Source organism: Balaenoptera acutorostrata, chromosome 4, assembly GCF_949987535.1.
Source record: "Balaenoptera acutorostrata chromosome 4, mBalAcu1.1, whole genome shotgun sequence".
In the NCBI taxonomy this organism is placed as follows: Eukaryota; Metazoa; Chordata; class Mammalia; order Artiodactyla; family Balaenopteridae; genus Balaenoptera; species Balaenoptera acutorostrata.
Window position 1 is genome coordinate 92,502,851 of NC_080067.1, and position 26,647 is coordinate 92,529,497.

At 40.3% G+C, this 26,647-nt stretch overlaps 1 protein-coding gene across 4 annotated transcripts in view; it reads right to left on the minus strand.

Annotated features, from left to right (window-relative positions):
• Nucleotides 1-1,664: 1,664 nt before the first annotated feature.
• The window catches only part of TMPRSS7 (transmembrane serine protease 7), a 42,989-nt gene continuing 18,006 nt past the window's right edge, over nt 1,665-26,647 (minus strand). The window contains exons 8-16 of one of the 4 annotated variants that reach the window (XM_057544839.1): nt 17,380-17,486; nt 14,414-14,550; nt 12,264-12,371; nt 9,726-9,836; nt 8,814-8,930; nt 7,346-7,517; nt 4,715-4,983; nt 3,061-3,197; nt 1,665-2,277 (exon numbers count right to left, since the gene is read on the minus strand). In XM_057544839.1, coding sequence (XP_057400822.1) covers nt 2,107-2,277; nt 3,061-3,197; nt 4,715-4,983; nt 7,346-7,517; nt 8,814-8,930; nt 9,726-9,836; nt 12,264-12,371; nt 14,414-14,550; nt 17,380-17,486 — 1,329 coding nt within the window. In that variant the 3' untranslated portion in view covers nt 1,665-2,106. The remainder of the gene's footprint in view (nt 2,278-3,060; nt 3,198-4,714; nt 4,984-7,345; nt 7,518-8,813; nt 8,931-9,725; nt 9,837-12,263; nt 12,372-14,413; nt 14,551-17,379; nt 17,487-26,647) is intronic. The other 3 variants (XM_028166431.2, XR_009008060.1, XM_057544838.1) reach the window with 3 other exon arrangements.

Sequence of the window (26,647 nt, forward strand, 5' to 3'; positions counted from 1 at the left end):
CACCAGGGAAGCCCCCAAAACACCACATTTTGTACCCATATGTTGACAGATGGCAAGCAGTACTATGCTGAACATCAGCAATTAGAGCAATTGGATCAGCCACTCAGGATAATCAAGCAGAAAACAAATGAGAAATAGTTGGTTGGCTTGTGGTATTTCATTTTGCAGTTTTCCAGGCACTGTGAAGGGTGAGTCCCTACAAATTCTCCCCAATAGTCTAGCATATGAAAATGCTCCTGTCTTTGTTTTTGGAGACCATTCCACTCTGTTAACTAAACCAGTCTTGGAATTTGCCTCTACTCACACCTTTGCAAAAATAAAGTCAATATTCCTACATCATTCAGGTTCTAAAAGCATCTTGGCATGAAGTAGCCAAGTAAGTTAAACTGGTGTTTCTCAACCCTTTCCCCATGTCTGCACTGATGAGGAACAAGGTACACTCACATTAGCACCAGCAAGTGCTTAGAATGGTAGCATGTATGCGTGGTTTGAAAACTCCCTCTGATGAATCTGATAGATCATGCTAGCCATCTTCCATCTCCTAACTGAGATCACAAACTTGTGCAAAGTTGTGAGGTATTTTGTTGAATAGCAAATCTCCTTAGAAATCACCATAAGTAAAAAGTACAATTCACCGTGTACCTAGGTCACAGCAATATCAGGCAAAATAAACCTAGGTTTTAAGAACTGTCAGCCTAATTTGCTGTTCTATGCCATGGGTTCAGTAGCTAAATCTCCCTTTGTGGATTAAGGAGAACACTTGGCCCTCTGAATTGCACTATGCCACAGCCAGTTTACTGAATCCTCAGGGACCTATTCAGAGGTGTATCATTAAAACATTTTTCCTTTATCTGAAGGAAACAGTCTTTTAGCAAATCAAAATATGTTTTGTGAAATGGAAAACATTCACTATCTCAGGGAAATCATATCCAGGTTTCAGTCTTACTATCTGATCTGGGTTATGACACCTTTTACTCTCTCTTCTTTTGCTGTTACATTAAGTTTTTCCGAGGTCCTATGAAATCCAGTTTCATTATTTTGGACCCTACTTAAAAATAGCATTGCTATTACTTTCTTTGACTTTGTCCCAGGGAAAAAAATAATATCATTCTTCTCCTTTCTGCTGTTTTTACCTACTTGTCGATATTGTTAAGTACGGCCTCTATTAATGAAAAGATTATTCTGAGATTATGTGTGAAACACTCTAAATCAAAACAAAATAAATCAATAACTATGATGTATTGAGCATGTACTATAGGTTTACAACTATGCTAGGTATTACACGGCTCTGATAATAAAAGAAAGTCTTGGCCATTGGAGTTTTATAAAGGGATCAGAAGTCAGATGATAATATTCTGAAAATTTTCACTTTCCGAAAATTCCTTTGTCTTTCAACTGCTGACCAGCATTGCCACAATTTTCATAAATCCCCTGTAAGTGCTTTCAATCCAACTACCACAATGCTTCATTCTATCCTTTTAGTGAAGATTACTAATTAGTAATTGACAAATAAGTTTTGTTAGTTGTTTGATGGTTTCTCTGTACACAATGTTACCATGTTACAGCTGAAGAAAAGTCCTGTGATATGGTTAGACAAACTGGATTGGAAAATAACAATATAGGTACTTCCTCTGTCAATAACTGAGTTTAGCTTTATTTGCAATTGTGAAGGAGTCATTTTTATGCATTTAATTTCATTAGAACACTGAAGATCTGGCATGGTTTTTTTAATGGAACTTATTTCAATAAATCAGTTTTGCCTGGATCCTTATAAATATCTGCCCTTGAATAGGAACATAAAGTAAGGTATGGATTCTTGAGTATCTCACCCACTTTTTGTCTTATTTTAGAGGTTTGGTTCATGACATTAGTTTTCTTCCATTCCTAAATCAATGGCCCTTTGATGCTTAAGAATGAATACAGCTCTATCCTTGAGGCAGTTTTTCAGGGAATAAAATACATATTAATCTTTCTGTCTTTCAATACCAAATATATGCAATCTGAGAGTTCCAGCAGAAAAAAATTATCTCATTTTACTGATAATTACTGCATTCTTTTTTAAAGAATCTATCACATAAAACACAGTCAAAAATCAAACTTGCACAATTAGAAAAGAGAAGGGACATATTTATGAATCCAGGGAACAAAGTTTGACACCCTTGTGTAAACACCAGGAAAGTTTGGTCTTCCACATCCATGTCCCCAGCTAACAATGCCAGTCAAAATCCATTTTCCATCACTTTTTCTTCGACAGGACAAAGGTCCACCCGAATCTCCCTACACAAGAAGATAATGTAAGTAAAAAGCACATTTGTCCCATGATCATCAATTTTGCATTAAGGTGTCTAATGAATTGTGAGCAAACTCCTACTCTGACAGGTTCTTGCTTGGCTAACTACTATGCAGTTTGGGGAAGTAACACGAAATAATGTGAAACTTCTAATGTCATTTTAGAATTATTTTTCCTATAATCAAAAAGGTGAATTCATCATAAGAAACTAGATTCTTTAGGCCAAGAGTGACATTAGAAGATTCTTGCAGAGGAGACAATTCTCACATACCTCCAAAAAAATAACAAACCTCAATAGTAATAATAATAACAATAATAATAATAGCTAACATTTATTTAGTGCTGGTATGTGCTAAGCACTGTTTTGGGTCATTTAATCCTTACAATAACCTTTTGAGGCATGGTTATCTTGGAAGGTAGGTTGACTTCTACCTCTGGGCCATGCATATAGGTAGTGATCCTAAAACACTGCGTGTGTGCATTCTGCTTTGTTTTTTAGTTTTTGGTTATAAGAAAATCATGGCAGAATGATAAATGCTGACTTCATTCCCTAATTGTTGGAGGAAAATACATGGCGACCAGAAAATGAGTTTTACAGATCCAATTACTATTTAATCACCTTTCCCTGATCTCAGACAACTGGATTATAATTAATATACGAATGAAGGTAGGCCCCTGCCCGAGTTATTGCCCAGTGTTGTATAGATTAAACATGAAAGCATTTATGGAAAGTACAACATGTTAGGCAAGGGGAACGTAGGATGACTTACCCTGCAAGCATCTTTCTTGCCTGACATGACACCTGCACAGAGCATCCTCGAAGTGACGATCCCATAGGTGGAAACACAGAGGGTTTGGTCAATGAGCTCTACCTCTGCTTGCTGCAAAACAGGGGAGCCTTTATTGTCTGGAAAACACATAGAAGTAGAAATCACAGTAATGATTACATTTACTTTATTAGACAATTTACTCATTTTCTCCTTTTACCCTCATAACAATTTTTTAAGGTAAATTCTATTATGGTAACCATTTTTCTGATGAAGAAATGGAGGCTTAGGAGGATAAAGGATTTAACCAGTGGCACACGAAGAGCGAGTAACAGAACAGGATTCAGACCCAAGGTCTGACTCAACCGTCTGAGCTACCGTGCCATACTCCTTCACCAAGTACCTCCTGCCTTCAGGACTGTGAATCAGTAAGTTATTACCAATATTCACTGGTCAGGAAGGCCCCTTAAGTGGAGCATTATAACTGACATATGGGAGTATCCTAGGAACCATAAAAACATAACACTGTGGATATAGCCCTTTCATTTCCTTTTCTAACCTCTGTGGCTAAGATGATTCAGAAAAATAAACACTCACACACTCATGCTTGTAAAGAAAATGTCCCATGATATGGTGGTTGAATAGACTATTTCCTCTTGTGATATATGACGATGTAATTAAAGTCCTGAGCTCAGACCTGATAGGTTATAGGTGTTCGAGTAGTGATCTGCCTTCCCTCAGCAGGGCCAAACAGGTGGTGAATTTCATGATTTCAATAACTAAATGTAGGCAGTTGGCACTGGAGAAGCTGCCCATAGTGAATCTTTAGAGAGTGTCAAAGCAAGGCCAAGATAAGGTTCAAGACTTACAGAAAATGTATCTGTCCTAAGCCCTTGGAAATGACTGCAAGGGAATCCAAGATGACTGGGAGATCAAGGGAAAGCATTAGCTCTAACCTTTGGATTAAAACTTTGGATTCTTCTCCTTACTGTGTATTTAGAATCCTAGGCCATAAAAACCTTGGCAGGACAGATGTAGGGACTTCCCTACCATAAAGTCTGACCTTTGTGCACAAGAAAAAAGATGCCTCCTCTGGGTGGAAGAATTGTAAAAAGGCATCCCCTCTGTGTGGATCAATTCTAGGCTGATTTAACCTCCTATGCCTGAATCTGCAGTCTGGGAAGCTAAGGGCAGGCTGGATTTCAGCCCTCACTGTCATTCACTTGGCCACTTAGTTGTCCTTGTGAAGGACATACTCTCATCATCCTCCAGATAACTGTCTATGAGTTGACACAGTAAGGTGTGTGTGTGTGTGTGTGACAGAGTATCCTTCTCTTCTTTATGAAAATGAGTCAATTTTTTTGGATGAAAGGGAACTAGCAAACCCCTCTGAGTTTGCAAAGGGCCCATACTATCTATCTAGTCCTGCCTTGCTCAGAGACCTTCCCTTAAGAAGTGGGTCCTGCTTCTTTTGGGTGCAAGGGGAAAGCATCATAAAACAAGAATTATAATACTCTCCTCCATTCCACCTCTCAGAGTTCTTAGAAGGCTCAATGAGATCATATACAAAAACCCTCTCCATGAACCCTAAAGCACTACATCAACACGAGTTACTGTGATCTGGAGGGGAGGGCATGGCATTCACTGACACACACACCTGCTTCGTGCCTTCGCCCCCAGCCGGTCACCCAGCACTTCTCTCCACCGCGCACTTTCTGGCCAGCAGGAGGAATGCATATTGGCTGAATGAGCTGTTTCAGGGTCTCAGGCCAGGCGACACTGAGCTGTAGCAAGGCAATATCATAGTCAAAGGTCTGGCTGTTATAGTACTCGTGGACCACAATTCTTCTCACTGGGGAGACGAACTTGGCATTCCCCTGCACGTACATGCCAAGGTGAGCAGTCCATGGTGTGGGGTCGGAGAGTCTGGTACAAAAGGAATGAAGCACGGAGTCAGAGGCCTGAAGAACCAGACACGGTTTGGAAAAGAGCACTCCACAGAGGGAGGAGGGCTGCAGGAAGGGGGGTCTGACTTTCAGTCCCTATCCTGGTCGTTGCCTCTGTCCATGGGCATGGCAAGAAGCACAACTTCTCTGAGCCTCCCTTGTCTCCTTAGTAAAACCAAAGATGAAGTAAGGTAGAGCAGGGCTGGTGAATGATAGCTAAGTTCCAGACAATTTCCTCAACGACACTCTAAGGACATGCTGGCAATTTTTTTGCCACCATTATTCCAGGAATCACACACAGGTCAAGATTGTTAGTGACTGCAATTCATTTGTTACCTTCTCCCTATTCATGCTGACAGTGGTATTCGATGGAGACAGAGATAGGGCCAGTAAGACAGTGGTCTGGGGATCCTTTCACCAAATTCAAATGATATGAATACCAAAATAGATTAGAAATCAAAGTATTCCAAGCAGGAATGTAAGGAAATTCCTTCTTGAAAACTACCAGAAGCCTTAAAGATCACTGCTGTAACTGTTCAAACTTGACTATTCACAGGGTCCCACTCCCTATGAGCCCTTCCAGAATTCTAATCCTGACCCCAGTAGCCTGGCATGAAGTCATCGAGGGTCTTGTAACCTCCACCTGAGGTTTCTGTCTCCATGGGTGCAGTAGCCTTGCTCTGGTGGGGTGAAGAGAATGTGGAAGCCTTGGAAGAAAAATCAGGACAGATCCCAAAGAGTCTGGCCCCTTATCTGCTTAGCTGACATCTCACAGGCAGCACTGGGGACCCAGGGGAGTACTGAGGGTCACGTATTACTTGGAGCAGTTTCTTAGCATAAAAGACTAATGGTGGAACAGAAGTGTAGCCGTTTTAGTCATTAACATGAATCCTGTAATCTCCAGGAGAAACAAATACTCTAATTGTATAAATTCATTGAAATACTCCACTTTAAAAAATTCTGAATGAGAAATGAATGGCATATTTTTGTACCTAAGATCCAATAGATTCCAAATAAGGTTACTTTTTAGTGAAGTTGTTTTCTGAGCTTTCCTTTCACCCTTAGCTGGGAGAGTGTCTGCCCCATAATAATCCCATTGGTAAAGGCAGACAGAGCCCTTCGGACGACAAGCCTAATGGACTTTTTCATGATCCCCCCATGATATTGTGATTTATAATAAGAAATATATACTTGGTTTTCCTTCCATTTCTGGCACAGAGCTCCTAAAACCCTTGGAATTTCCTAAGTGATGAGAGGGACAAATGTGTCTTTTGTTATGTTAATGAGGTTACTTTGGGACTGCAACTCAGGCTGGGGGCTGGTCACCAGGAGAACCAACTATGTGATTGGAGGGTTAGAACTTTCAGTTCCACTCCCGACCTCCAGGGAGGAATGAGGGGCTAGAGGTTGAATCCACGGCCAATGACCAATGATTTAATTAATCATGCCTCTGTAAGGAAGCTTCCATAAAATTCCAAAAGGATGGGGCTTGGAGAGCTTCCAGGTTGGTGAACGCGTGGAGATTCGGAGAGAATGATGCACACCAGGAAGGCATGGAAAATTCTGTACCCTTTCTCATACCTCGCCCTATGCATGCCTTCCATCAGACCGTTCCTGAGTTATATCTTATCATAATCAACTAGTAAGCCAGCAAGTAAAATGTTTCTCTGAGTTCTGTGAGCTGCTCTAGCAAATTAATAAAATCCAAGGAGGGGGTCATTAGAACCTCCACTCTATAACCAGTCAGTCAGAAGCTCAGGTGGCAACCTAGGCTTTGGATTGGCATCTGAATTAGGGGGAGAGTCATAGTTTTGTAGGACTGAGCCCCTAAACTGTTTAATCTGAGTGTCTTTCTGGGTAGACAAAGTCAGAATTGAGTTGAATTGTAGGACACCCAGCTAATGTCAGAGAATTGCTTGGGACTGTGGGAATCCTCCCCACCTCTACACTGGAAATTGGATGCAGAATCACTACCCTCACGCTCTAAACAGGGATTCCTGTACTCCAGTAATCCTTTAATACCCGTTCTCCACACATTCCCATACTCCATAGTCTTCACACGTTCCCACAGAATTCCTTCTGACTTGAAAGCCCTATCCTATTTGCTCAGTCTGGTAAAAGCCTATTCATTCTTGATATTCCTTTGTGTTCTTCTCTTTATATCAATAATACCTAAAAAGAATGTTCGGCATACAATTGATGTCACAAAAACAAAACAAAATAAAAAACCACCAATTGAATTGATTGAATGTGTCCAACAGGGAGCTTCTTCCCACAACGTGGGGGCAGGTGTATGGTCTGTGGTCTGTGGTCACTTCAGAGTAAGAATTGCGATGCCCTACCTGTTTCCATGGAAACAGTGGGCGGCCGAGAGAAGCCACTCCCTGGAGATGACTGAGGCTGCACAGTAGGCAGATCCAACAAAGTGGAGGCTGACTTGCCATGGCCAACCTCCTTCCTGGGTGTCAGTGCCCCCGATGATGCGGTGGAGGGTGGAGGGACTCCTGCTGCAGCCTTTAGGAGAGGAAGGGTCACATGTGTTAAAGGCAGACTTGGAAGAAAAACTGGAAATCCAGTCAAGTTTTGAGCTGGGTTGGGAACTGACTAACCAGATAAGCAATTTGAAATCCCCTGCTTATCCAGAGAGGCGAGATGGGGGTCTGTCTGAAACCAGCACCAACAAACCACTACCTCCCTCCGGAAAATAGGCCTTGACACAGAGTCTCTGTACAATAACACACATGAGGGAAGGAGAGGACCTATTAGTAACAGCTGTACTGATAAGAACAGGAGCCGTGGAGTTCAGGTTGTTAGGCAGAGAAAAAAGATTAGTTCCAAATGCAACAGAATTGAGAGTGTCCTTGAAGTTGTGCTGATTTGGGAGAGAATTTGTAAGTCCCAAACAAATGAAAACCTGGTTGGACTTACCTGGTGGCACAGTGATTAAGAATCTCCCTGCCAATGCAGAGAAAACGGGTTCGAGCCCTGGTGCAGGAAGATCCCACATGCCGTGGAGCAACTAAACCCGTGTGCCACAACTACTGAGTCTGTGCTCTAGAGCCCGCGAGCCACAACTACTGAGCCTGCGTGCTGCAACTACTGAAGCCCTCGTGCCTAGAGCCCATGCTCTGCAACAAGAGAAGCCACCGCAATGAGAAGCCCACACACCGCAACAAAGAGTAGCCCCTGTTAGCCACAACCAGAGGAAGCCCGCGCACAGCAACAAAGACCCAATGCAGCCAAAAGTAAAATAATTAATTAATTAATTTAAAAAAAAAACCTAGTTAAGAAAAACTAGTTATCAGAGCAATTATTTTCCAGTGTAAATAGTATTGATAAGGATATATAATTAACATGTTGGCACATGGCCAGTTAGAAACCACACAACTAATAATAACATATGGTGGATTATAGTTCTCAGGTCATAGCTAAGGAACGAACCAGCACTTGACATTGATCACAACATAAGGCATAATTAACAAAGTCATCCATGGCATTCCAGTACCTATTTCCTTTCTCATAGTTTTTTTATTTAAGAGCTTATCCCTTGATTAGAGTTATTAGAAAGGGAAAGTTCTCAATATAAACATCTAGTGCATGAATGCTTATTATCAAGAAAGAAGACAGAATCCACTCTAGAATTTTTAATTCTGAGAAACCATTTCAGATTCAGTTCACCAATGTTTACTATTCTTCCCTGGCCAGTGGCAACTTCTGCCTGGGGCATTACACCAAGAAGGGACTAAAAATGAACAACAGATCAACTGAGGAACAAATACAAAGGATCAGAAGGAACATGTTTCTACTCACTGCAGCCTTCCTCATCACTTCCATCGGGACAGTCCACAGTGCCATCACATTTTGCATTTTGTTTCCTAATGCAAATATCATTGCCACACTTAAAAGTTCTGTTGTTGCACGGAATACCTAAAAATGAGCAAAGAAGAAAGAATTTTTCCTACTCAGAGACAGATTTGAGTGAATGACACTGAATTCCGTCCACAAAGGATGGCTTAGCCACAGGATCGGTATTTGCTGCTCTGGGAAACATGGCAGAGGGAAATGAAGCAACCCCACACTGTCCCGTCCCTGCATCTCAGCAGAGCCACTGAAAGGAAGGCAGGCAGGTGCACTGGTTGAGAATCAACCCAATAGTCTCTCCTTTCTTCCACTGTAGGGGAGATGCCAAGCAGTTGCCCATATCAGTGGCTTAAGCCATGACTTCTTTGCCATTACTTTGCCTTGTTCCCCAAGAAAATTTTTGAGCAAAAATCAACACCATACTCAGTCCTTTTATACCATTGGGGGTGGGGGGGAATGGACAGATTTTGTGAATTACTGCACATTTGTTCACAACTCTGGCAGTGTGTGTTTTTGCAGGGGCTAGAATAGACCATACCCTATCACAGTATCTGGCAAATCTCTCTATATCCGATCCTCAGTTTCCTTGAGTCGTGAACAGCATTAAAAGCAAATCAGCAAGGAAAATCTTCCAGACTTCACACACACACACACACACACACACACACACACACACACTCCACCCCAGTTAGAGTGACCAACTCTTCCGCTTTGTCTGGGCCCAGGAGGATTCCCGGGACCTGGGATTTTCCGTGGGGAAACTGGGAAAAGTCGATTGCCCTAACCCAAGAGAGAGATTTTGATTTGGGCTTAGAAGAGTCTGATTAGAAGAACAGCAAAGTGCAGAGGGCTCCTCCTCACTTTGAGTGCAATTCTGCTCATCCCGGCCGTCCTCACAGTCGCTGAAGCCGTCGCAGACCAGAGGGCCGTGCTGCCTGAAGGAGCTAGAGTTGCAGGCAGGTTTAAGAGTCACTGCAAGTAGAACAGGCAGAAAGCTCGTGAGCCTGAGACATCAGTGGGACTCCCTGATGACCAGCAGTGCCCCTCAAAATGTGCAAATGGTTAAGATGACTTAAACAAAACAAAACATGTGTTTTCTCAAAACTGACACCTCCATGAGGAAAAGCAGATGTTTAAATTTTGGTGTAATTCTTAGCACTTTGAGTTTGTCAGATATGACTTTTGCTTGTGGAGAAATACATTAAACTCTGGTGGTTTGTTTCTTTAATTACAACTAAATGCATCATAAGATTTTAAGGAAAATAAAAATCATAAACTGTTATCTAAATTGAACTTGTCTACCTTCCTAAACAAAGTGGAGTGTCCTGAGATTGGGGATTTTGTTTTACTCATCTCTGTTCTTCAGGCACCTGATCAAATAGTAGGTGCTCACTAAAATTTTGTTGACTAGATAAATGAATGTGAGATCTTAAAGAACAACAGACTTGTAGTCTATTGGTAAGGAAAACTCTCTTTAAAATTATTTTACCCTGAGACATTCATTCCCTGAACTAGGAATACCAGTGTAAATCTGTTACAATTTTTCTTCTTTGGAATATTTTCGGGAATTGCCTTTAGACCAGTGACAGGCACAATATAGTAGCAAGCACTCTTAGAAGGTATAATTCCTTAGACATTTCTGGGTTTTTGAAAAGTTATCATTTTTGTTATCTGCTCCTGTTTTTTCAGAGGTATGTCTTGTGAGGAGTAGGGGGAGGACGTTGCTGCCCTGAAATAGTTCATTTATTTACTCTGAGAGTATCTAGTACCTAGTCAACTCCTAGAGAATAGCTCCCAACATGGCATGATGAGAAATGATAATTACTAAAAAACAGTCCTTGTTACGAAGTAACAATAATCACTTTCATTTGGAGCATAATAGTAGGGAATAATAATAACATAAAAAACAAGGGGGTTTCCCTGGTGGCACAGTGGTTGAGAATCTGCCTGCCAATGCAGGGGACACGGGTTCGAGCCCTGGTCTGGGAAGATCCCACATGCCGCGGAGCAACTAGGCCCGTGAGCCACAACTACTGAGCCTGCGCGTCTGGAGCCTGTGCTCTGCAACAAGAGAGGCCGGGACAGTGAGAGGCCCGCGCACTGCGATGAAGAGTGGCCCCCGCTCGCCTCAAATGGAGAAAGCCCTCGCACAGAAACGAAGACCCAACACAGCCAAAAATAAATAAATAAATAAATAAATAAATAAATAAATAAATTTATTTAAAAAAAAGAAAACAAAAGCAACCTCAATCACTATATAATGGTATTTATTTTCTTAAGAAATAGAAGACCCTATAGATTTAAATTGTTAATGAAGCCTAAGTTAAGAGGGTTTTATTTTGTTTTGTCAATTAAAGAAAAAGATGTAGAGTTACAGATTATTTTTTTATGAACATAATTTTTCAGTTAGTTATATTAACTTTAATATTTCTCCAAAATATGAAAAAGATTAAATAGCTTCATCATTGCAATTGTATTGGAATTAAAGTCTGGATCTTTAGGAGAAAGTGTTGCCAGTGGTGTCATATGGTCCGGTGAACTATTCTCCCCATATTGCTCCCTGAAACTGGAGATAGATTCAGGAATGAGGTGCAAATAGTAATGAAAAACCAATACAGAGACTCTCTGCCCAAAATAAGAATATCCAATACCCCACCACTTAGTTATTACCAATGTGATGTTGATGCAAACTATACAGGTTAAAAAAAAAAAAAATCAATTCTTTTATTCTCAACACCTGTGCTCCATAAATGAGCATGCTGAAAGTGTTTACTTCTCTGCAGATTCTGAACTTCTTTCTAGAGGAAAGATCCGTGCTTTAAAATAGGATTATGTTTAAGATTGTGGTTGATTGACTTACTAACCATAGATCCTCATTCTCTATGATACTATTATGCATCCCCACCCTTGCCATGGCCCCAAAGGGTGCAGAATAAACTTCCCTGCCCCTTGACTCTGGCCTCAGCTATTTGACTGATGGAATATGACACAAGTGATGGTGTGCCAGCTCCAAGCCCAGGACTTGAGGGGAACCTTATATTTTTGGTCACCCCTCCTTTGCTTCTACCACTGCCAGGGCCAGGCCACTAGCTCAACAAGGAAAAGAACCATGAGGAGGAGTAGAACCAACCCCAACCTGAGAAGAACCAAGCTCAGGAGGCTCCACAGCTTAAAGCAGTGCCACCCAGCTGAGCCCAGCCTAGATTGGTCATACCTGAGACAACACACAGATGAATGATCCAGAACATATGACTGTCGTAAGCCACTGAGTTTGGGGGCTCGTTTATTACGTGGCAATAGATAACAGCTACAAAGACCCAGGATATGCATCGGCAGCAACCGTGATCCTGACAAGCTATTTATTCCTAAGAAAGTCATAGTAGAAGCTTAAATACCCACCACAGAAGAGTTCATCGCTTTCATCAAAGCAGTCATTTACTCCATCACAGCGCTGGGCCTGAGGGACACATAAACCGGAGGAGCATCTAAAAGATCCAACAGGACAGGCTAGAGACAATAAGACATAGGAAATCTGTGTGGGTCCCTAAAAGTCACCAGACCACATTAACAAAGAGATGTGAATTGTTAAGTGGCTGAGTGGCAACATGGCGGTAGTAATTATACAACTTCTCCATCAAAACGAAGCTATAGCTGGTAATTGAAAGGCCAAAAAGGAGTATTGAAGAGAACAAAGAAATCAAACTAATCCACCAGAAGCTCTGAGTCGACATATACAAATTCCTACACCTCCATCCTCGACTCAGCAACCTGGCTTTATCACAGACTTGAAGAAAGAGAAAGCTGGAAGATGCCTTTGGGTCCAGTATGCTCAGTGTGCAGTCTTTAGAATCCCCCGGGGAATTTAAATGGCCTTCTGGTGTTTCTGAATCCCCTATGACCATATGCATTATTCTGAGGGTCTGTGCCTTTAATTACATTTTCAAGGGATCTCTATGGCAAAATGTATTAGTAACCACTGATCTTAGAAGTTGGACCTAGAGAGATTAACAACTGGTCTCAAAATTCAGGACTCCTAGGGCACTTCAACCAGGTTACTCATCAAAGATCCATTCCCTGGAATGGAATCTTTAATCCTGGGCTTATAGCTAAACATGATAGTACTAATAAATCCTTTCTCTCTGCCGTGGTCTGAATATTTGTGTTCCCCAGCCCCCAAATTCATATGTTGAAATCCTAATGCCCAGGGTGATGGTAGGGGGAAGTGGGGCCTTCAGGAGGTGATAAGTGACGGAGGCAGAGCCCTCGTGAACGGGATGAGTGCCGGCCTTTATAAAAGAGGCCGCACAGGGCGCTCTCATCCCTTCTGCCATGCGAGGGCACAATGAGAAGTCTGAGACCAGAAGACGGCCCTCACTCGACCATGCCGGCACCCTGATCTTGGACTTCCAGACTCTAGAATTGTGAGAAATAAATTTCTGTTCTTTATAAGCTACCTAGCCTGTGCTTTGTGCAAAAGAATGGGGAGGGTGCATGGTCAGGTCAAGCACTAACTCAACGGCACACGATGGAGAGCATGAGCTCCTAGGAAATATTCACGGTTTGAAATAAGAGTTAAAAATAAGATAGCTTACTAGTTACCCGTATCATTGATGGGAATTGTAATATTCTGATATTCAGAAGTGTAATATTCTGAATCCAGAAGCAGGTATATTAGCATTGGCAAAGAAGGAAGGGTCTAACTGAGCTTTCTCTCAGGACTTAACCTCATGGATTCCTAAGTGGTTACCTCTTACTTTCTGCCTTTTAAAATGGGTTGAGACCCAATCACTGTTTCTCCAAGCACAGAGTGGCATCCCAGTGGCAGGAGAAGTGACTGTAGGTAGAATACAGATGAAAGCCTCCTATTTGAATCGTCATATATTTTAATTTCTACTAGAAAAAAAATACAATTAGATTATTAAACCTCAGAGACTACTGTTTAAGACAAAAAAAAAAAAAAAAAAAACGGGTTGAGAATTTCCTGGGTCAGTATCTACTCTCTCCAGCACTGATGACTTCCCTCAGACATTGCCTTTTCTGCTGACCACTTCCTGGCCACTGTTCCAGCAGTTCTCAGTGTGAAGTTCAACACTCTGCAGGCTGATATTTGCATTCTCCTTGAAAGACCAGTCCTTCTATGCATCAGAAGCCACAGTGAGTTGCAACTGCTGCCCTCCAATCCATCAAATGTTGGCGTAAACCTCATATTTACAAAAAATTATGGCTAGCAAGAAGAACAATGAATCAAGAAATTGTCCTATATTTCAGGAATAATGTAAGAAACTATTTTTCAATTGTAACAAACAACGATATTATTTCTTCTATAATTTAAACTTCAGCATAATAAATACATAACTGTATGTAATATTTATCATATATTTTGTTCCTGCTATATAGTTATTTAAATATTATTATAAAAGTATACTAGTCAATAGCAGAAATAAAGAAGCAGTTTTAATTCCTTAAATTCTCAACGTTTAGAGTCATAAAGTGTTAGCCTCTGTTTAACCCTTCATTACGGTTTTCTAAGGGGCTGATCCCCGGCTTACGTTGACTGATGTTGTAACTGCCATAGTCCACCAAAAGTGGCTTGTCCGAAAGCCTTGAACTGCACTGAAGCTGAACGTGAACCAAGGAGTTGGGCACTCGGAAAATCGTCTGGTGATCCACGTAGGAGCCGCAGTACCTGAGGAGTAAGGGTAGGGGGACACAGAGCATGAGGGCCTGTCAACTGCATTCCTGTCTCCTGTCAACAGCGAATTCACTGATACTTTGGTCATTTGAGCTTCATAAACGGAGATGCTTATGGTAGAGCTGATGGTAGTTATCCATCCTATGCTAAGTGATTGTCACTGAGTCACTTCTGTCCCCTTGATTTTCTCCTCTGCTAAATAAAATAGCAGTACTACCAACTATCTGTTACCTGTTGCTTTCCTCACCAGTACTTATAATTAGAAGAAATACGGGTTTAATTCTCTTAGTCCTCTCTCTTCTTTGAACATAAATAACTGCCTAACAAAAAAAGAATTGCCTACTCTGGCCACAAGTGGAGGCCTGTCTTGTGGGTTGGCTGAAATTCTCAAAGGGACACAATAGACCCTAGGCTTGAAGGGGGACGTCCTCCACTGGAATCTGTGAATGCCCATCACTCCAGGTCCCCAAAGCATTTGGGAACCACACATGTTCCCTGGATCAGATGCTGGCATTCAGTGTGAAGAACACAGGGGTAACCTATCATTTTACAGTTCAAAGCATTCACGTATATTTCAGGACGAATCTTTTTCAATTGGCTGAAGTTCAGGAGCTGATGGGTGGATAGACCAGCTCCTGGGATACGAGGAAGAGACAGCAGCTGCAGGTGGCCACCTGGCTAAGCGGAAGCCAGCATCTGAGAGGTGCCTGAAAGCTTAGTCAAGCTGTTGGGGCCAGAGTCTACTCTAGTTGGTCATCTTGGGATCAGAAGCCTGCATTCCAAAATCATGATGATTGTTATCTGTATCTCATAGTTTTTATTGGAATTCTCCATTAATATTTACTAGAGTTTTCTTGCAAAGATTAGCCTCACTTCGACATTAAAGAGGAGTCAAGAGGAAAGGGGTCTTTGAAACCATGCTTGGGCTGGAGTTTACAGGGGGACAGTATGTAATGGGGCATAGTGGTGGTTTATGAAATGAAAGTAAAATAAAGCGAGAGATTGGAGAAACCCAGCAAGTGTTAGTTTACATGGGCAGACACGTGACAGGTAAGAAAACTGAGACATAAAGAGGTGAAGTCATTTGTTAAAGTTCAAATAGCAAGTAAGCAGAGGCAGCATTAGGACACAGTTCACCGGATACTAAACCCTAGCACTTTCTAACGCACCAACAGCCTTCCCCTCCGGAACTTTGCTGGACAAAAGCTTTGTAGGAAGGCTCTTCATTTCTTCAGGTTTGTATACTGCATTCTAGTTGCCCTGAGCACTCATACCCCACCCTATGTTCTCTGAATTCAGGATCACTAGGCTTCCTGGTGTCAGCATTACTTTTTCTTCCTTCTCCATGACAGACCCAAAGCCTTTAGGCTAACCTTAGCAGCAAGGTGCCAGGAATTAGTTCAATTAGAGCCTTTCTAATGAAAAGGACTGATAATGGGAAGGGCTGGCATTTTAAATCCCATGGGTACAACTAGTATCAAAAGAATCTGATAGAATTTCAGCCAACCCACAAGACAAAGTGAAGAGGTGGCCCTTCAGGGAATGTATTTAGGGCAGAGAGCTTTCCTGGTATTTGCAGGAGGAAACTATTCATATTTTGGCAGCAATACATCATGGGTGGCAGGGGTTGTTACTTAGGGGAAAAAAGCATCTCATTTTCAAAGCACTCCTTTATTTTAAGCATACAAGCTTACAATAGATTTGTAAAGATTTGTTTTCTGGACCTCTAATGAAATACCAAAATGCAGTGTCTTTAAAGCCTTGGGGCACATTCCATAGTATTTATGCATCCAATGTCATTTCCTTAGCAATCCTATTAATCATATTAATCATAGCTAAGATGTTCTGGTGTGTGGTAAGCATCATTTCATTGAATGCTTACCGAAAAACCCCACCTCATTACCTCATTTTGCAGACTGACAATCAAAGTGATTAAATAATTTGTCCTAGTTAACACAGCTACTAAATAACAAGGCTACAATTTGAACCTAGGTCTTCTGCCTCTTACTTAATAGACCCTTGATTCAAAAATACTCCCAAAAGGAGTACAGGCCACATGCTAATAGTGGATCCAAGAAAGCCATTAAATCAGGGAGATTCTATTCCAATAGGATCAATGACTATTTAGCAAGTCATCTAAGAGTCTAAATGAAATCAAAGAAGTTTGTTCAGGAAAATCATTTAGAAAGGGAAGGTTTCATTCACGGAATAGCAGTGAGCAAAGAATTAGCAGACAAGTCCCTCAGGCTAACTTCACAAGTTTCCTTAAAGTAAACTGAGAAGCTATTTGGCAAAGACAGGGCATCCTGTATTTTTTTTTTTTTTTAATACAAGACCTATTATAACTTTAGAAGCAAGTAAACAATAACAACAACTGAAGGATGAATGAAGGGAGAGAGTAAGGGCTTTCTAGATCAGTTTGGGAAGCCCAGGCGCCTAAATTTCTCTCAGCTTCTTTCTCCTACTGCACAGAATTGGCTAATGGTTTCTAGCTTTTGTAATCATCAGGACTATTTACTATTTTCCTCCATGGCTGCAATGGTTTTTCTGCCAATTATTTTTGTAAAGCATGAAGCGTGTACATCCATAGCCCAGCAGCACAGAGCAGTGATGGAAACAGGGACTTGGGAGCCATAAAGACTTGAATCCTGGGTTAATCTCTTATGAGCTGAGTGACCTTCAGCAAGTTATTTAACTCCTGTAGTCCTCAGTTCCCCTGTCTGTAAATAGTAAAGTGCCAACTCTCTGGGGGAAAGGAATCCAAGGCTTTGAACTCCTGGGCGAGGCTTTTCATTAGATTCTTCACATATGGAAACCACTTACATGTGCTCATTAATTTCCCACCATCCATGGTCACAGCCTTTCATACTCTTCTTGGTTATTGAATAGTTATGGAATTTCAGTGCTATGCCGAGAGTTGATAGGGGAGTCTATGAAAAACAAACGTAAGTCAGAAAAATGACAATTGAAGAATATGTTTCAGACTAAGATTTTGTTACTCAGAACTCATTTCTTGGGCTTGCTATTTTAAGGGCATTTTATTCTTTGTGCCCTGTGGCCCTTGGTTGGGTAGACCAGTTCCCCTGAACAAACTGACCTGAAGAGGAGAGCACGACAGAGAGGGAAGTGAGCTGCCCCCCCCCAGCCCACCCCGTGCTCAAGGAGCAGCTGTGACGCCCCAGTGTGATGAGCTGAGATAGATACATTAGATCACCTCTAGGTTTCAGTTTCCTCCTAGTAAGTGAGCTTAACTTTGAAAACACCCACTTGTTAGCAAGTTTACACACTTTCCTCCTTAGATGACAATAATGACAGTTAATTTAAGGCACTATTCTGATTCTTTAGATAAAGGAGAAATGAATCAGCATCCTCTTTATATTAAATCTTGGTATTTCAGAAGTTTCTGAGTCATCCCTACGTCTTCTCTGAAGAGATCAAACAAGGGAAGCAGTTACTTATGTGGTACGTGCACAAGTGAGCGCATACACACACACACACACACTCACACGTACACACACGCAATGCAACTGGCCTTGTTGTGGCATTGTATGACATGCACATACATCACATCTGATATGCCATAATTTTTGTTTTAATTTTCACTTTAGCCCGGGAATTATTTAAGAGAGCGTTCTTACATTTCCAGGGAGCAGAATTTTGGCTTCCCTATTTTCAAGGTTTTAAATTCTATCTGAGTTAGATAAGAGATTATTTATTGCAGTATAGCTTTTAATTTTTTAATTTACTAACAATTTTGTTGGGATCAAATTTATGAAGGCCCCAAGGTCATTTTTTTAAAAGGGTAATCTCTGTTTATATATATTACCAAACTCATTATTTGTATGATTTAATACTCTTCCTAGCCTTATTTATTGTCCCCCACTGTCTCTGTCATGAGCCAAGAGAAAGGAAAATCTCTTATTGAAGCACTCTCCATTTCTCTTTGTACTTCATATAGGTTTTACGAGTATTAACGCTATATCCTTTGGTGCATAAATAATTGTAGTAATTAGAACGTTATGTAGATCGCCCTCTTTATCACTGCAGATTGCCTTCCTTTTCCCACTGAATGCCGTAATTTCAGCATTGTCTGGCATTAAGGTTGTGATCCCTGCTTTCTAATTGTTTACATATGCCTAGTATGATATTGCTCATCCTTTTATTTTCAACTTTACTAAATCACTTTTTAAATTCATTTTGTCTTTTAAAAACAACATACAGTTAAGTTTTAGGTAATACTTTGCAATTCAATCCTACTGTCTTATTCCTTTAATAGATGAATTTTGTCCATTGACTTTTATTGATCTGACAGACATTTGGTTTTTCAATTATGTCATCATATTTTATGTTATAGTTTCTTTGCTGTATGGTGTGCTTCTTTCTAACTTGTGTTTCAATATAGTTCCCCTCCCGCCTTAGTCTACGTTTGAGAGGAAATGGATTGGGTGCTTTATGACTCTGATTTAAACATAACAACATGGTTAGGCAGGTAGCATGATTCCCATCTTATAGAAGAAGAAACCTAGACTAACCAAAGACAAGCAACTTTCCCAACACAGACCAGAAACTCAAACCAGTCTTGCATTTCTCTGAAGGCCTCCCTTTTCTCAGCACTGCCTGGAAACCCATGTCGGGAACCCCCAAAGGAATAGGATTGTCTTTTATTCACCATAAGACTCACAAGGCTCGTGAGAACACATATCACATTTTTTTCACTCTTGTCATCTGGTTATTTCTTCACATTAAAAAAAAAAAAAAAAAAGATGTGAACTGAAAGATAGTAAATATATTTAAGGAATCAATTCAATTTTATAGCATGAGAACATATTCCAATGCAATCCTCCACCAAGAAGCTTACTTAGGCATTTTCACTGAGTTTCAGAGCGCTGAAACAAAATTGATTTATAGGCACCCCAAGCACAAACCCTCTCCACAGTGAAAGGAAATATGTCCCCTTGCACACTGATTCTGCTGACACAGAATCATACACAATTCTACTTTCGTGTTCAGATTGGCCAAGAGACTCTACTGATATTACCGTGCTTGATAAATGGATGGATGAGGTGCAGTTTCACAAAGTATTGCAAGCTATTTCAACAAATGAACGAGAAACGTGAAACTACTAAGTACGCTATTTCCCTCTATGTTCTGTACTCTCTGTTCCCACTGCCCAACCCTTACCTTTGTTTTGGGAACTTTAACCAAGTAAGGAGAGGAATTCTTCTGATCTGGACCTGCTGTATTTAAGTATTTCTCTAGTCAATGATGGTAACAGAATGCAGGACATGCCTTACTTTCAGTCACCCCTAACTTGCCAGTGGTTGTGTACATGTGTACACACAACACAAGAACCCACCTCAGATGAGCACTGGAAAATTCTTTGGCAAATATGCTTGCCACAGAAGCATGGAAGAGAGGCTTCCTTCTGGGGAATCCCATCTATTTCCTGTGTGATATGAGAAGGTGAACTTGCATGGCCCACAGTGATCTCTGTTTATGTCTGGTGGACCTAACTGGATGGTGCTGGGCTGATGACATCTGTGATAAAACAACTCAAGGGACTGCTTTACTTTTTCTTCTAAGGCTCTAAAACAAAACTGATTATTGGAAAACAAAAAGAAGGAAGAGAGAGGGAGATGAATGTTCAGATAAGTGAATGTTATGACAGATAGGGAAGCTGAACATCTTCAGGAGCCCAGAAAAGGAGAGGCTGCTGAATTTATTTATGGAGGGGGCATGATTCCTTTTAATCCTACCTGGGTCACTTACTATTGGAGTGGCCTCTGGCAAATGCTTTGTCCCCATTTCTGTTTCCTTATCTATAAAACGACAAGAATATCTCTCCTACATCAGAGGTATGCTTTGAAGAGCAAATAAAATTATGTGTGCTGAAAACACTGAAGTACTAAACAAATGTAGACAACATATTATAACCTCAAAGTCCTTTTTTGGTTTTATTGATTTAATATCTCCTTCCTGCCCTGCAGTCTGTTAGCTTTGTGAGAGAAGGACTTTGGTAACCTTGCTACTAGGCATCCCTGTACGGTGACTGACATGCAGCAGACATTCAACAAACATTTGTTGAACAGACAGGAGAGCTTGGGAGAAGAATCAGATGAGCTTTAAGTGGGAGCAAGAGTTAAGCCTTCTCAGATAAATAAGACCTTAAAAACTCAGCTGGAAGTGAGTTTGAGAAGGGAATTGATTGCTCTTCAGTAGATTTGGAAATCAAACCAGTCACTAAGAAGGATTGAGGATGATAGAATTAACTCTTGTGTAGAAAAGGTTTTATCATGACTTGAGTCAATATTTTTGTTACTTAAGTCATCCAGTTCTTTGTCATTTTTATTATATGCAAAGATATTTTACAGGTCACAAATTATTTTTTACATGATTCCCATTTAGAAACATGATCTCAAAAGACAAAGGAGAGGCCACAGTGAGACAGTAGGAAAGGCGCAATCACAGTAAAATCAAATCCCATAACTACTGGGTGGGTGACTCACAAAATGGAGAAAACTTATACCACAGAAGTCCACCCATTGGAGTGAAGGTTCTGAGCCCCACATCAGGCTTCCCAACCTGGGGGTCCGGCAACAGGAGGAGGAATGCCTAGAGAATCAGACTTTGAAGGCTAGCGGGATTTCATTGCAGGACTTTGACAGGAGACTGGGAGAAACAGAGACTCTACTCTTGGAGGGCACACAGAAAGTAGTGTGGGCACTGGGAGCTAGAGGAAGGGGCAGTGACCCCATAGGAGACAGACCAGACCTACCTGCTAGTGTTGGAGGGCCTCCTGCAGAGGTGAGATGTGGCTGTGGCACACCACGGGGATAAGGACACTGGCGGCAGAAGTTCTGGGAAGGACTCCTTGGGGTGAGACTTCCCAGAGTCCACCATTAGCCCCACCAAAGAGCCTAGGTAGGCTCCAGTGTTGGGTCACCTCAGGCCAAAGAACAGGGAGGGAACCCAGCCCCACCCATTAGCAGACAAGTGGATTAAAGTTTTACTGAGCTCTGCCCAACAGAGCAACAGCCAGCTCTACCCACCACTAGTCCCTCTGATCAAGAAGCTTGCAAAAGCCTCTTAGATAACCCCATCCACCAGAGGGCAGACAGCAGAAGCAAGAAGAATTACAATCCTGCAGCCTGTGGAACAAAAACCACTTTCACAGAAAGATAGACAAGATGAAAAGGCAGAGGGCTATGTACCAGATGAAGGAACAAGATAAAACCCCAGAAAAACAACTAAATGAAGTGGAGATAGGCAACCTTCCAGAAAAAGAAATCAGAATAATGATAGTGAAGATGATCCAGGACCTCAGAAAAAGAATGGAGGCAAAGATCGAGAAGATGTAAGAAATGTTTAACAAAGATCTGGAAGAATTAAAGAACAAACAGAGATGAACAATACAATAACTGAAATGAAAACTACACTAGAAGGAATCAATAGCAGAAGATTGATTGAGGCAGAAGAACGGATAAGTGACCTGGAAGACAGAATGGTGGAATTCACTGTCGTGGAACAGAATAAAGAAAAAAGAATGAAAAGAAATGAAGAAAGCCTAAGAGACCTCTGGGACAATATTGAACACAACAACATTCACATTATAGGGTTCCCAGAAGGAGAAGAGAGACAGAAAGGATCTGAGAAAATATTTGAAGAGATTATAGAAGAAAACCTCCCTAACATGGGAAAGGAAATAGCCACCCAAGTCCAGGAAGCACAGAGAGTCCCATACAGGATAAACCCAAGGAGAAACATGCCAAGACACATAGTAATCAAACAGGCAAAAATTAAAGACAAAGAAAAATTATTGAAAGCAGCAAGAGAAAAACGACAAATAACATACAAGGGAACTCCCGATAACATACAAGGGAACTCCCGTAAGGTTAACAGCTGATTTCTCAGCAGAAACTCTACAAGCCACAAGGGAGTGACATGATATACTTAAAGTGATGAAAGGGAAGAAACTACAACCAAGATTACTATACCCAGCAAGGATCTCATTCAGATTCGATGGAGAAATCAAAAGCTTTACCGACAAGCAAAAGCTACTGACAAGCATTCAGCACCACCAAACCAGCTCTACAACAAATGCTAAAGGAACTTCTCTAAGTGGGAAACACAAGAGAAGAAAAGGACCTACAAAACCAAACCCAAAACAATTAAGAAAATGGTCATAGGAACATACATAACAATAATTACCTTAAACATGAATGGATTAAATGCTCCAACCAAAAGACACAGGCTCACTGAATGTATACAAAACCAAGACCCATATATATGCTGTCTACAAGAGACCCACTTCAGACCTAGGGACACATACAGACTGAAAGTGAGGGGATGGAAAAAGATATTCCATGTAAATGGAAATCAAAAGAAAGCTGGAGTAGCAATTATCATATCAGACAAAATAGACTTTAAAATAAAGACTATTACGAGACAAAGAAGGACACTACATAATGGTCAAGGGATCAATCCAAGAAGAAGATATAACAATTGTAAATATATATGCACCCAACATAGGAGCACCTCAATACATAAGGCAACTGTTAACAGCTACAAAAGAGGAAATCGACAGTAACACAATAATAGTGGGGGACTTTTAACACCTCACTTACACCAATGGACAGATCATCCAAACAGAAAATTAATAAGGAAACAGAAGCTTTAAATGACACAATAGACCAGATAGATTTAATTGATATTTATAGGACATTCCATCCAAAAACCTCAGATTACACATTCTTCTCAAGTGCGCAGGGAGCATTCTCCAGGATAGATCACATCTTGGGTCACAAATCAAGCCTCAGTAAATTTAAGAAAATTGAAATCATATCAAGCATCTTTTCTGACCATATCACTATGAGATTAGAAATCACTTACAGGGAAAAAAACGTAAAAAGCACAAACACATGGAAGCTAAACAATATTACTAAATAACAAAGAGATCACTGAAAAAATCAAAGAGGCAATCAAAAAATACCTAGAGACAAATGACAATGAAAACACAATGATCCAAAACCTATGGGATGCAGCAAAAGCAGTTCTAAGAGGGAAGTTTATAGCTATACAAGCCTACCTCAAGAAACAAGAAAAATCTCAAATAAACAATCTAACATTACATCTAAAGGAACTAGAGAAAGAAGAACGAACAAAACCCAAAGTTAGCAGAAGGAACGAAATCATAAAGATCAGAGCAGAAATAAATGAAATAGAAACAAAGAAAACAATAGCAAAGATCAACAAAACTAAAAGCTGGTTCTTTGAGAAGATAAACAAAATTTGTAAACCATTAGCCAGACTCATCAAGAAAAAGAGGGAGAGGACTCAAATCAATAAAATTAGAAATGGAAAAGGAGAAGTTACAACAGACAATGCAGAAATACAAAGCATTCTAAGAGACTACTGCAAGCAACTCTATGCCAATAAAATGGACAACCTGGAAGAAATGGACAAATTCTTAGAGAGGTATAACCTTCCAAGACTGAACCAGGAAGAAATAGAAAATATGAACAGACCAATCACAAGTAATGAAATTGAAACTGTGATTAAAAATCTTCCAACAAACAAAAGTCCAGGACCAGATGGCTTCACAGGTGAATTCTATCAGATATTTAGAGAAGAGCTAATACCCAACCTTCTCAAATTCTTCCAAAAAATTGCAGAGGAAGGAACACTCCCAAACTCATTCTATGAGGCCACCATCACCCTGATACCAAAACCAGAAACAGATACTACAAAAAAAGAAAATTACAGACCAATATCACTAATGAATATAGATGCAAGAATCCTCAACAAAATACTAGCAAACAGAATCCAACAGCACATTAAAAGTATCATACAACATGATCAAGTGGGATTTATCCCAGGGATGCAAGGATTCTTCAATATACACAAATCAAGCAATGTGATACACCATATTAACAAATTGAAGAATAAAAACCATATGATCATCTCAATAGATGCAGAAAAAGCTTTTGACAAAATTCAACACCCATTTATGATAAAAACTCTCCAGAAAGTGGACATAGAGGGAACCTACCTCAACATAATAAAGTCCATATATGACAAACCCACAGCAAACATCATTCTCAATGGTGAAGAACTGAAAGCATTTCCTCTAAGATCAGGAACAAAACAAGGATGTCCAGTCTCACCACTATTATTCAACATAGTTTTGGAAGTCCTAGCCGTGGCAATCAGAGAAGAAAAAGAAATAAAAGGAATACAAATTGGAAAAGAAGAAGTAAAACTGTCACTGTTTGCAGATGACATGATACTATACATAGAGAATCCTAAAAATGCCACCAGAAAACTACTAGAGCTAATCAATGAATTTGGTAAATTTGCAGGATACAAAATTAATGCACGGAAATCTCTTGTATTCCTATACACTAATGATGAAAAATCTGAAAGAGAAATTAGGGAAACACTCCCATTTACCATTGCAACAAAAAGAATAAAATACCTAGAAATAAACCTACCTAGGGAGACAAAAGACCTCTATGCAGAAAACTATAAGACACTGATGAAAGAAATTAAAGATGATACCAACAGATGGAGAGATATACCATGCTCATGGATTGGAAGAATCAATATTGTGAAAATGACTATACTACCCAAAGCAATCTACAGATTGAATGCAATCCTTATCAAATTACCAATGACATTTTTTATGGAACTAGAACAAATCATCTTAAAATTTGTATGGAGACAGAAAAGACCCCGAATAGCCAAAGCTGTCTTGAGGGAAATAAACGGAGCTGGAGGAATCAGACTCCCTGACTTCAGACTACACTACAAAGCTACAGTAATCAAGACAATATGGTACTAGCACAAAAACAGAAACATAGATCAATGGAACAAGGTAGAAAGACCGGAGATAAACCCACCCACCTATGGTCAACTAATCTATGACAAAGGAGGCAAGGATATACAATGGAGAAAAGACACTCTCTTCAATAAATGGTGCTGGGAAAACTGGACAGCTACATGTAAAAGACTGAAATTAGAACACTCCCTAACACCATACACAAAAATAAACTCAAAATGGGTTAAAGACCTAAATGTAAGACCAGACACTATAAAACTCTTAGAGGAAAACATAGGAAGAACACTCTTTGACATAAATCATTTTGATTTATGATTTTTGATCATAAATCTTTTTTGATCCACCTCCTAGAGTAATGGAAATAAAAACAAAAATAAACAAATGGGACCTAATAAAACTTAAAAGCTTTTTCACAACAAAGGAAACCATAAACAAGACGAAAAGACAACCCTCAGAATGGGAGAAAATATTTGCAAACGAATCAACAGACAAAGGATTAATCTGTAAAATATATAAACAGCTCATGCAGCTCAATATTAAAGAAACAAACAACCCAATCCAAAAATGGGCAGAAGACCTAAATAGACATTTCTCCAAAGAAGACATACAGATGGCCAAGAAGCTCATGAAGAGCTGCTCAACATCACTAGTTATTAGAGAAATGCAAACCAAAACTACAGTGAGGTATCACCTCACACCAGTTAGAATGGGCATTATCAGAAAATCTACAAACAACAAATGCTGGAGAGGGTGTGGAGAAAAGAGAACCCTCTTGCACTGTTGGTGGGAATGTAAATTGATACAACCACTATGGAGAACAGTATGGAGGTTCCTTAAAAAACTAAAAATAGAATTACCATATGACCCAGCTTCCCACTACTGGGCACATACCCAGAAAAAACCATAATTCAAAAAGACACATGCACCCCAATGTTCATTGAAGCACTATTTACAATAGCCAGGTCATGGAAGCAACCTACATGCCCATCAACAGACGAATGGATAAAGTTGTGGTACATATATACAATGGAATATTAGCCATAAAAAGGAACGAAATTGGGTCACTTGTAGAGATGTGGATGAATCTAGAGACAATCATACAGAGTGAAGTAAGTCAGAAAGAGAAAAACAAATATTGTATATTAACGCATATATGAGGAACCTAGAAAAATGGTACAGATGAACTGGTTTGCAGGGCAGAAATTGAGACTCAGATGTAGAGAACAAACGTATGGGCATCAAGGGGGGAAAGCG